The sequence below is a fragment of the Lithobates pipiens genome, unplaced genomic scaffold (assembly GCF_037356315.1).
Source record: "Lithobates pipiens isolate NorthernLeopardFrog02 unplaced genomic scaffold, aLitPip1_a1.2 Scaffold_1, whole genome shotgun sequence".
Classification (NCBI taxonomy): Eukaryota; Metazoa; Chordata; class Amphibia; order Anura; family Ranidae; genus Lithobates; species Lithobates pipiens.
Window position 1 is genome coordinate 214,980,706 of NW_027507685.1, and position 12,769 is coordinate 214,993,474.

The 12,769-nt window shown below is 44.0% G+C and overlaps 1 protein-coding gene across 1 annotated transcript in view; it reads left to right on the plus strand.

Annotated features, from left to right (window-relative positions):
* COQ8B (coenzyme Q8B) overlaps positions 1–12,769 on the plus strand; it is an 87,932-nt gene that overhangs the window by 21,654 nt on the left and 53,509 nt on the right. Inside the window, exons 7-9 of the mRNA XM_077482212.1 lie at positions 6,289–6,374; positions 6,472–6,612; positions 9,786–9,867. Coding sequence (XP_077338338.1) covers positions 6,289–6,374; positions 6,472–6,612; positions 9,786–9,867 — 309 coding nt within the window. The remainder of the gene's footprint in view (positions 1–6,288; positions 6,375–6,471; positions 6,613–9,785; positions 9,868–12,769) is intronic.

Consider the following 12,769-nt stretch of genomic DNA (forward strand, 5'->3'; position numbering starts at 1 on the left):
CCCAAGGGTAGCAAAAAAACTATTTTACCTTCCACTATCTGGAGGTGGAATGGCACTACCCAACTTTCTGGTATATTATTGGGCGGCTGTCCTAGTGACGGTGAGGTTGTGGTTCTCGCAACCCCGGCAAAACCCAGCTGTTACCCTGGAGGCGGCCCTCCTAGGATCATATGCAGTGCTGCCCAACTTATCATACAGAGGGGCTAGGGCCAGTCCTGCTATTACAGGTCCCATGAAAACCACGATTCAGGTGTGGAGATCCTCCAGGGCAGCCCTCTTGAGCCAAACAAGCATCTCAACTCACACCCTACTTTGAGCTAACCCCATGCTTCCCCATCTGTCCACTATCCCAGATCCAGCAAGAAGGGTATCACCACACTAAAACAGGTTATGCCACAGGGTGTCATAGCCCAGTTTCGAGAGCTGCAACAAGCTCACAACCTACCAAGAAACTTCCTTTTTAGGTACTGGCAGCTGCAGCATGCCCTTAGAACCCAATTCCCCTTACCAGATCACGCTTGAGCCAGATCCAATTGAGCGCCTCCTGATCTCGGGGATGCTGGGATAAACCTCTTTCCTCCCTATACCTCCACTTAACAGTAGCCCATGATATTTAAAAACAACAGATCCATGGCCAAATGGCAGGCAGATATCCCCCCTCTAGGAGAGGAGGAATGGGAGGAGTGTTTAGCTACATTTATTCTGTCCAGGATTGCGGCTAAGGACAGATTCATTCAATTAAAATTTGTACATAGGGCTTATTATACACCACTAAGGCTAGTGAGCATTTACCCTGGACTTCGCCCCAATTGTACTAGATGTGAAGTAGAAACGGGCACCTTCTTTCACATGGTCTGGTCCTGTCCCAAACTACACCTATTCTGGACTGCGGTGGCAGACCCCTTGGGAACGGTATGTGGTGTTACGATACCACTAGATCCCCTAACCCTGTCACTGAGTCACCTGGAAGATCTAGAAGGGGACTGCACTGTTATGTTATACTGTGCCTAACCTACTCAATATTCTATGCTAGAAGGGAAATACTCCTTAAATGGAAGCTAAAAGAGCCCCCATCCAAGGAAGCATGGCAAAAGACGATAAATGTGTTACCACTATGCCGTATTATGTGCGAGAATAGAAATTGTCTACAGAAATGTGATAACGTCTGGTCGAACTGGTAGTCTGTGGGAGAGACCGGGTTAGCTCCCTCCTCCTAGATCTCGGGGTCATATCCTGTTCAATTTTGACCAAAGGTGGGGTTCTCCTTCCCCGCCCTCCTGGCTGGGGGGGACGAGCGAGGTCGGCCCCAACTGGACCAACATAGTCCAGATGCTTCCACTTACTTATAGTCTCCCTATGACCACCCCTCGAGGTAATACTCGCCATACGATGACAATTCAGCGATATATACGTTGCGTATCCTGGAAAATAGGTTGATGAAGTCAAATACCCCCTGTACATGCAATATTGAAGCCATGCAATTTCTGATGTCAGATCCTTTGTACGATACTTGTTGTGTTTGTACTGTCTTGTAAGAAAATAAAAAAACCTTTTCTGTTAAAAATAAAAAGAAGTTTGTTTGAAATCTTTGCAAATTTATAAAAAAAACGAAAAAAAATCCCATGTACATAAGTATTCTCAGCCTTTGTCATGACACTCAAAATTGAGCTCAGATGCATCCTGTCTCCACTGATCATCCTTGAGATCTTTCTACAACTTGATTGACATCCACCTGTGGTAAATTCAGCTTAAAAATTTATTGTTTGTAGAATTTGGGAAAACATAATGAATTTATTCCATTTTGGAATAGGGCTGTAACATAACAAAATGTGGAATGTGAATACTTTTTCAAGTGCATCTGGAAAGTATTCACATTCCACATTTTGTTATGTTATAGCCCTATTCCAAAATCCAAATAAATGCAAGGATCAAGTCCGGTTACCCTTTTTAAAAACCGCGCTGGCCGTCGCCTTGCTTCGCACCATTTCCGATTTGGAAATAACGTGATGCTACGGCCCAGCTATGCCCATTCCCTCCTGGGATTGATGGCAGACATCTCCCAGGAGGCATTGCAGACCAGGAAATGAAGAGCTCGGCCGCGGCCCAGAGGAGGAAATTAAGATTGCAATCTTCCTTTTATAACAGTGAGTTTCAGCACGCACAGCGGCTTGGGATGTGGAGGACTTCAAAAAGTGGGTGGAACTCTGCTTTAGCATATGGGGGAGAAAAAAAAACTTGGTTTGGTAGTGAAAGGGTTAGAAAAAAGAAAATGATTTTGGTTTGGAGATAAGAGTTTCAAAAAACAAAAACGTAAAAAAAAATCTTTGTTTTTCATACGTTAAAAAAATGAAAAAATGAAACCCTGGATTAAATATTATACGTCAGATAATATTGACAACCGAGTTTTATTGTTATGGTGATTAAGATTTTTTATAGCATTACAACATTAGATGATATATAAAACCTCCTCCGGAGAATTATTCCCTCCCCTTCCCCTCCTATATACCTTTTATGTTCTTCCCTTACTATATAATACTTACTATAAACATACTTTAGAAGTTATGGTCAAAACTTTAAAATCATATATTTTCTTTTAGACATATTTATATTTTCTTGGGATCAAAATGTTTAAAACTCAGCTATAAGAATGTTTTCAAATTCTAAAATATATAAGGCCATTTATTGTCATTCCCACGAGAATATGTTGAAATTCTTCTTTTCTTTGTATCATCCGTACTTCAATATGTCTACTTTTTATTTCTGGTATCACATAATTTGTCTTATATTCTGTACATGTAATTTATTTTAACATAAATAAAAAATTCTGAACGAGAAAAAAAAAAAAAGAAAAAATTATGGTTTGGCAGTGAAATGGTTCATAAATGAAAGGAAAAAAATTTGACTTGGCAGTTAAGGGGTTATAAATGGGGGGGGGAATATGATTTTGCAGTATAATTTAACATATGGGGGAGGGTGCTTTGGCGGTGAAAGGGTTAATGTGTGAAGGGAGGGGGGGTTTACTTGGTTTTGACAGTTAAAGGGTTGAAATAAATGAACAAATATAGTTTGGTAGTGAAAGGGTTAAATCTCATTCACAATAAAGTTTTTTTTCCAGGAGCCGTATCTCTATTAGATCTGTATACTGATCCTACAGGCTGAATTCACAAATAAGGACTGTCAGGCAACGGGTGTGGGTTGGTTCCCCTCCCAAAAAAAAAAAATCCGCCCCCCTCCCAAAAAAAAAAATCACAAAGACCCGTTTCACAATGACCACTAATCTATGGGGCACTCTGATGGGGGAAATTAATCTATGGAGGCACTGTGATAGGGTAGTTTCTCTGTGGGGCCACTGTGATGGGCAGCTAATCTATGGGGGTACTGTAGTGTAATCCCTTGATCACCACATTAGTGCAACACAACCGATTGCAGAGTGAACTTATTCACCTGTGGGTTGCAATCACAGGTGGCAGTGCCCGCTGAAAGTGATAGGGCATACAATTCCTGCCACAGACGCAGCATGTGTTGTGAATACAACCTTGGGGTCACCATACACATTACAATCTGATCATACATTCTCCGTATAACCAACAACTGCTTTAGGATCTGTATGTCGGCTCCTCTTTCCGGGTTCAGGGCATGCACAATGATTACCCCAAGATGGTAATCCCTTCCCTGCCAGTGTAACAGTGTATAATATTATCACTGATCACTGTATTAGTGTTGCTGGTGATGGCAGTGTCAGTTAACCATTTCAGCCCCAGAAGGATTTACCCCCTTAATGGCCAGGCCATTTTTTGTGATATGGCACTGTGTCGCTTTAACTGACAACTGCGCAGTTGTACCCAAACAAAATTGATGTCCGTTTTATTTCCCCCCCCCCCCCCCCCACAAATAGAGCTTGCTTTTAGTGGTATTTGATCACCTCTGCGTATTTATTTATTTTTTTTGTATTTTTGTTTTGTTTTTTTTATTGCTTGCGCTATAAAAAAAAATAAAAAAAAGTTTTACTTTCTGCTATAATATCCAAAAAAACAAATGTATTCATCAATTTAGGCCAATATGTTTTCAGCGCTGTGTTTAACTGACAGCCACGTTGTACCCAAATAAAATTAATTTCATTTTTACCCACAAAAAGAGCTTTCTTTTGGTGGTATTTGATCACCTCTGCAGTTTTTATCTTTTGCGCAATAAACAAGAAAAAAACAATTGTGAAAAAAAACAAACATTTTTTACTTTCTGCCAATTAAAAAAAAATTAAATCAAATTTCTTCATCAATTTAGCCTAATATGTATTCTACTAGATATCTTTGTTAAAAGTTATACCATCTACAAACTATGGGATAGGTTTAATTTTATTTTAAATTTTTTTTTACTAGTAATGGCGGTGATCAGTGATTATTAGCAGGACTGTGACAAATCTGACACTTTTTTTGGGGACCAGTGACACCAATACAGTGATCAGTGCTAAAAAATGCACTGTCACTGTACTAATGACACTGGCAGCGAAGGGGTTGACATCAGGTGCGATCAAAGGGTTAAATGTGTTCCCTGGGAGTGCTTGCTAACTGTGGGGGAGGTGCTTTGTTTTGACTTGGGGAAGAGCGAGATCCGTGTTCCTGCTTAGCTTGTTTAAATAGGCAGACCACCGTTCTGTCTGCCTCGGGAACAATCGTGGGTCTCGACAGACATTGGGTCCACCGGACCTGCTGTTTGGCTCCCGCTGTGTCCGATCAGAGGGAGCAGGTCGCATGAGCGCCCCCCGACCCCGCTGAAAGCAATCACAGGTACGTGATTTCATGCTGAAGGGTCGCCCTGCCCCAGTATATATGTGGGGGGCATTCCTGTTTTAAAGATACTAGGTGAACCAGATCATACATGTTCTAGCACAGCTAACTAAGTGTCTTCTGTGTACAGGGGTACCACACAATGTATGCTCCCTTTTTTTTATTTATTTTTTATTTTATTTATTTTTTGGATGAAGAGTGTTCTGTAAAGTGGACCTGAACTCACAAACCTAAGATTTAGTACCCCTTATGCCCTTATGCCCTGTACACACGGTCGGACATTCCGACCACAAAATCCGTTGGGTTTTTTCTGACAGATTTTGTACGAAACTGGTGTTGCATACAGAAAGTTGTCGGAAAATCCGATCGCTCGGAACGTGGTGACGTTCGTTGCGTACAACAGGACTTCGTTGAGGCTAATAGCCAATAGCTTTGGTCTCCTCATTTGATCTGAGCATGTGTGGCACTTTGTCGGAATTCTCTACAAACGATCAGAAAAAGTCCAATCTGTTTTTTGTCTGAAAATTTTAGATCCTGCTCTCAAAAAAAAAAAAGTGCGATGGAGCCCACACATGATTGGATTTTACGACAATATAATCCGATCTGACCTTTTCCTTCATAATTTCCGACCGTATGTACAGGGCATTAGGGAACATTTAGAAAATGTAATTGTGCCTAAGCAGTACTTCTTTTTTTTTTTGTCTTGAATTCCTCTTGAAAAATGGCAGCGCACTTCCTGGGCCATGAGCCTCATAGCTGTATATCTGAAGTGTAAGATCATCCAAGGCAGTGTATCTCAACCTTTTTTCCATCAAGGCACCCTTCAAAATTCTGCACCCCATTCTAAAGTGTAAAAAATTAAGTTTTACATAGCGATGCAACATCCACATACATAGGACACCCGTCATTACAAATTATTTATTCTTCTGAAGCAAATACACCCTTGCACACTGGTACTGACTAGTAATCCAATGTTTTTCCCTATGTTTTTTCTCCCTCACTCAGCCAATGTGACCCCAGTGCCGATGAAGAGGGACGGGATTAGAAAAAAGGATGCTGTTCAGGCGCCCGACGTCCTTATCAACCGATTAAGTCATTGGTTGTTAGGATGCCGGCAAGGGTGTAATGGTGTATAATGAAAAAACCCATGGCTTTGTGTAACTAAAAGGCAGGCTAAATCTACCTGCTGGCTTATGTACAATTTTTGCTAAGGCACCCCAGAGGGAACCTGAAGAAACCCCAGTTGAAAAAGGCTGATCTAAGGCACTACTGCTTCGGACTGCTAGCCTCACAAGATTTTGGTTCAAGATTTAGGTTTATGTTACCATTGTGGCACTCATTGTTCTCATTGTTGGAAAGAAAGCCGCGCATGAGGACCTGCAGTGCAAGGATCTCCCTGCTCCTCTTTAATTCTTCTGTTATTTTTGAGCATCTTGCTGCTTTTTGAATATTCGGGTCAATAAAACATATATATTTATCATTTTTGTATCTGTTTGATCCGCAGATAATAGTTTCATTAGTCCACAGCTGCAGAAGATATTTGAGAGGGTTAGACAGAGTGCAGATTATATGCCAGCCTGGCAGATGACGGTAAGTGTGGCCGCAATTGCAGGTTTACTGTCAATTTTAAGGTTATATTTGTCCTGAAGGATAATGGGGACTTATTTTTTCCTTTTTGTTTTTACAGAAAGTCCTAGAGGAGGAACTGGGCCCTGACTGGAGAGACAAACTGGCCTATTTTGAGGAACGACCCTTTGCAGCAGCCTCTATTGGTCAGGTACACCTTGCAAGGCTGCTGGATGGGCGTGAGGTGGCTATGAAGATTCAGGTGAGTTTACTGCAGGGCTTGTTAAATTTGCTTTGAATCTAGGAGCCAGCTAAAAAAATTAGGAGCTAGCCTTCCCCCCCTTTTTTTTTTTTTTCTAACAAATCTTATGGGTGGAACATTTAAAATGTTGCAAAAGGGGAACCTTTGCTTTACCCCTTTTGCTGGTTTTGCCTTTTTTTGCACACGTTTAAAGCCTAAATTTTTTTTTTTTTTTTAAAGTGTTTAATCCTAAAAAGAAAAGGGGGAAATTCTGTTCCCTTTATAGCAGGTTAAATAGCACAGTGCTTTGGCCTGGTTGATCCTACCTGGTTCTGCCCTCCCCCTATATACTGACCACAGTTTATCATGGCTGCTGAGCCCTGACACTGTGGTCAGTTTATGCGCCTTTGTCGTTTGCAGCTCTCCTGTCCTCTCCCCCCTCTCCCTGCCTGTCAGCTTGGTGTCTGTGAGAGCTGTCTCCGCCACCTGCCGCTATTAGTATAAAAGTTTTAGAAATGTCACTGGCAGCCCCTCTCCTGTATCTAGCAATAACACACCCTGTTTTAAAGCGGTGCCTCTAAATACCTTTTTTTTTCTGTTATCTTCAGGTCAGTCACGGGACTCCTGGCCTCTCCGCTACACCGATCCAGGGCTACAGCAGGAGGGACGGAGCAGCGTGACCTCCCAGCTGACGTCATAGGGAGATCTGTCCCCTCCTGCTGTAGCCCTGGATCAGAGTAGCAGAGCGGCTGGGAGTCATGTGACTGGCCTGAATATAACGGAAAAAGGATATTTAGAGGCACTGTTTTTTTTTTTTGTTTTTTTTTTTTTTTAAACGACGTGCGTTTTTGCTGTATACAAGAGAGGGTCTGGCAGTGATTTTACCTCTTTGGGTAACAACCACTTTAAGATTACATAAAACCCCCAAAACATGATATATTTTCTGAAAGCTGATACCCTGGAGATATTACAGTAATAAATGACCCAATTTATGGGTAAAATAGGTTGCACCGAGTAAGCTGACACCCAGCATGTCAAACCTCAAATTTGCGTGCCCCTCGGAAATGACGACGAACTTTATTACCCCTATATATTCCATAGGCAATATTTTAAAAGCCCCCCTATAGGTCATCAGTATAGCATTATGTAGGAGGTCTGATGCTAGAATAACTTGCGTTCCAGCATGCGCGACGATATGTAATGTGTATTGCAATCAACATTTTGACGAGTAGGCGCCCCGACACGTGCTTTTACATTTTTTATTTATTTTTTACTTTTTTATGCCTGTTGCTATGTGGTCCCTCAAAAACTGCCTCCTTCAGCGCCTGGGCTCCTGGCGTCACTTCCCTCTGCGCCGGATGGGAGATCACCTCTCCCCCCTCCCTCTAGGCAATGAACTGGGATCACGTGACAGGTCTCAGATGATTGCGCAGCCAGTCTTGGCGCTCAGATCGCACATGCGCAGTGGGTGCCTGGCTGTGAAGACACAGCCAGGCGCCCACAGTTAAAATGCCGGCGCCGCCGAGTGGAGGGGGAGATGAGCGGGGCCTTGATTCCCCCCACATCACCGGACCCTGGACAGGTAAGTGTCCAATATATTAAAACTCAGCAGCTGCAGTATTTGTAGCTGCTGACTTTTATTATTTTTTTTAAGTGGAACTCCGCTTTAAATTTTATCTTTTATTTTTTTCATCACATAGGGGCAGAAAGTCGCATGTCTCCCGGCGGCAGTTCACACTGCCCTATGCGAACTCCTGGGAGTGTCAGTTAAAAGTTAATGACACCCCTAAATCAGTTTGCATATCGCAGTTTGATCTGCAAACCCGGACAAGAATCGGATCGCTTGGGTGCAAAAGCTCATTCGCTCCTATTCTGCTGCAGACCAAAAAAAAGGGCCCTGTGCAAGTTCAGCCATATCATATCATTATTTATGGTATTTATATAGTGTTGTCAATTTACGCTTTTTCATAGACATTGTACATTCACATCAGTTCCTACCCTCAAGGAGCTAAGGTCCCTAACTCACATTCATATACTGGGGCCATTGAACCTACCAGCATATCTTTGGATTGTGGGAGGAAATGGAAGTGCCCGGAGGAAACCCGCACAGGGAGAACATGCAAACTCCAGGCAGGTAGTGTCGTGGTTGGGATTAGAACCAGTGACCCTTTTTACTGCTAGTGCGCGAGTGCTACTCACTACACCACTGTGCTGCCCCATTTTGTTTCCTGTTGTCGGTTCTGGGGCGCGTGCCGCTGGAGCCATGCTCCTGTTGTGATTGGACACAGCAGGAGCCAGTCAGCCGGGACCCACCGATCTTTCGTAAGATAGATGGATCAGCAGTCTTCCTATGTAGTAAACAAGGCCGACCGCTGTTCTGTCACAGAGGGAGTGCGAGATCTTGTTTCCCTGCCAATCAGGAACACAGATGTCTCTCTTCCTCTAGCCCCCCCACAGTTAGAAAGCCTTCCCTTAATCACCCTTGATGTTAACCCCTTCCCTGCCAGTGTCATTTATACAGTGACGGTGCATTTTTTTTTTTAACACTGATCACTGTATTGGGGTCACTGGTCTACAAAAAGTGTCACTTTGTGTCCAATTTGTCCACTGCAACGTCGCAGTCCCACTAAAAATCGCTGATCACCACCATTATTAGAAAAAATAAAAATGGCATAAAAATATCCCATAGTTTGTAGACACGATAACTTTTGCACAAACCAATCAATATACGCTTATTGGGGTTTTTTTTTCACCAAAAATATGTAGCAGAGTACATATTGTCCTAAATTGATTAATACATTTTAGATTTTTTACATTTTCTTTTTTTATTGGATATGTTTTATTTGTTGGTATTTTTTTTGTTGATAGCCCAAAAAATAAAAACCGCAAAGGTGATCAAATACCACCAAAAGTAAGCTCTATTTGTGAGAAAATAAGGACGTCAATTTTGTTTGGGTACAATGTCGCATGAACGCGCAATTGTCAGTTAAAGCAACTCGGTGCCGAATCGCAAAAATGGCCTGGTCATTAAGGGGGTAAAACCTGTGGTGGTTAAGTGGTTAATTTCACACATAAAATCCTATGTACATAATATTCCATGTGCTAGTTAGAGTACACCATGTGAATGTAGTTCTTTGTACTACTTTGTTAAGCACACAGCTCATGTTCCCTTTTCCCATAATCTCTCCATTCAGTATCCAGGAATTGCTCAGAGCATCAGGAGCGATGTGGACAATCTACTGTCGGTCCTCAAGATGAGCCTCGTTCTGCCTGATGGTAAGAGTTACAATGTAATGACATTACACAACCGAGTAGCAAGTGATTCAGAACAAGATTTTATATAATGATTGCCGTTAGTGAGTAAATATCATCATCTATCGTGTGTGTTTTCTATGGCTGCCACTGTGCCACATAGTACCCCAATTACATTAAAACCATTTTACCTAGAAAAGCATACTGTTACAGAAATTACTTCAAATGTCTTTGGGGGGAATTTGTCAAGACTAGAGGAGCTGTGCATGGTAGCCAATCAACTTCTATCTTTTATTTTCAAAGCTTAACTGAATAAGATGTAAATAGAAGCTGATAGAATCTAGAGCAGCTGCGGATAAGAACCAGTCTGCTCAAGTTTTAGTAAATTCTCCCCTTCGTGTTCTGTATTGACTTTATTGTGTTTGTATCAGTGAGTGTAGTATTGGGGCAAAGAGATAAAACTAGGAGGAATGTGTACGTATTGCACAATGTGAGCAACCTGATTTCCTTTGTCTTGAATAAACCCAAATGTTTTGTGTACATACCGTATATACTCGAGTATAAGCCGAGATTTTCAGCCTCTTTTTTGAGGCTGAAAGTGCCCCCCTCGGCTTATACTCGAGTCATCGCTGTCTGCCCGCTCGATCAGCGTGTCGAGCAGACAGACAGCGGCCATTCTAGAATTCAAAAGCCGCGCCTCCGGCTCCGCCTTCGCCTGTGATAGGCGGAACACTGAATTTCCCAGCAGCCTGTGTTCCGCCTATCACGGGCATCGTCTCATCCTCGTACTACGGACGAGGATGAGACGATGCCCGTGATAGGCGGAACACAGGCTGCTGGGAAATTGAGTGTTCCGCCTATCACGGACATCCGATAGGCGGAACAGCAGTCAGTGGGAAATTGAGTGTTCCGCCTATCACCGACGGAGGCGCGGCTTTTGAATCCTAGAATGGCCGCCGACGAAGAGCTGAAGGACGGAGGCTCGGCTCGGGACGGGCCGGGCCGGGACGCAGGCTGGACGGGACGCAGGCTGGACGGGACGCAGGCTGGACGGACACAGGCAGGCTGGACACAGGTAGGCTGCACGGACACACACACACACACACACACACACACACACACACACACACACACACACACACACACACACACACACGGATGCATGGACACACACACACACACACACACACACACACACGGATGCATGGACACACACACAGGGATGGATGGACCCACAGGGATGGACGGACACACAGGGATGGACAGGCATGTCTCACCCTCGGCTTATACACGAGTCAATAATTTTTTCCAGTTTTTTGGGGGTAAATTGGGGGCCTCGGCTTATATTCGGGTCGGCCTATACTCGAGTATATACGGTAAACGCAGCGTATGATTAAAGATGTGCTATTATGATCTGGAGAAGTGGACTCCAAACTGCGGAGCCGGGGGGGTGGATGTGGCCCTTTGCTTGCCTTTATCTGGTTCTTGGGGTACTAGTCCATCCACTGACACCAACAATGGGGCATAATTCCTCCCAGCAACACCATCAAAAGGGCACAATTCCTCCCACTGATACCAACAATGGGGCACAATTCCTCCCACTGATAGCAACAATGGGGCACAATTCCTCCCATTGACATCAAGGGTGGGGCACTTCCATTCATCAGTGGCATTGCTATGGATTGCTCGGGCACAGTGTTCGAGCATCGGGGGCGGGGCCAGTGGGCTGCTACAGTGTCTGCGATCACTAGCACGGAGCATTTGCCGACCTCTCCCTTGCGGTGTCCCCGGGTCTCCAGCGCAGTGATTGCCGACACTTTAGCAGCTGGTATCTGTCCCAGCCAGCTGTATGTTAGCAGTGTCAGAGAGCAGAGGGAAGTTCCTGCAGGTTCCTCCTCTGCTTTTGGCTTGTCTTCTGACAGGACAGGAGGAGGAGTCTGGGAAGGAGATCTCTTGGCGCTGAGGTCCCAGTAACTGATAACCAGTAAGTCTGTGCTGGGGGCAGGGATCTGAGGATTTGAGCAATAAGAGGAAGGATTTATGCTGAGAGGGATTAAGACCTTTTTTTTTATGGGAAAATCTGGAGGTGAGTGACTTTGTGTTGGGGTGAGGGTTGTGCTTGCAGGGGGAGATTGGCAGGGAAGGATCAAATAAGAGGATTTGTGCTGAGGGTGGCTTGGGTGGTGGAATAAGAGAATTTATGCAAGAAGAGGGATTTAATACTGAAAGTGGTATATGGTGGGTGAGGATTTATAATCTGAGGGGAGATCTGGGGAGGGGGACGGGGTTCATAAGCTCATTTGTGTAAGAATGAGGGGTTTGGGAGGGATTTATGCTAAAAGGAGGGATTTGTGATGGGGGGGTAAAATAATTTTGTATAAGATGGAGGAGTTTGGGGGAATTTATACTGGGAAGAGGAATGGGGGGTATTTTATGCTGAGAAGGGGGATTTGTGCTGAAAGGGGGTCTATGAGAGTGATGACTTATGTTGAGAGGGGGGATTTGTGCTGAAATGGACAGAGGGAAGGAGGAAGAGGAATTGTGCTAGGAGGGGGTATATAGGGGTGAGGGGCACTCTGCACATAGTTCTTTAGACAATGGGGGGGGGGGGGGGGGTGAGACACCATGTTTTATTGCACCAGGTGTAGTGACGCCACTGCCTTTCATTAACAAAGGGTCACTATTCCTCACACTGACACCAACAATGGGCACTAATCCTACCACTGATGCCAACAATGGGGCACAATTTGTCCCATGGACATCAAGGATGGGGCAATATTACTTTCATTCATACTAACCAAGGGCCACTACTTCTCTCACTGACCCCAACAGTGGGGAAAAATTCCTTCCACTAACGCCAACGATGGGGCACTATTCCTTCCGCTGACGCCAATCATGGTGCACCGTTCCTTCCACTGGTCCTAGT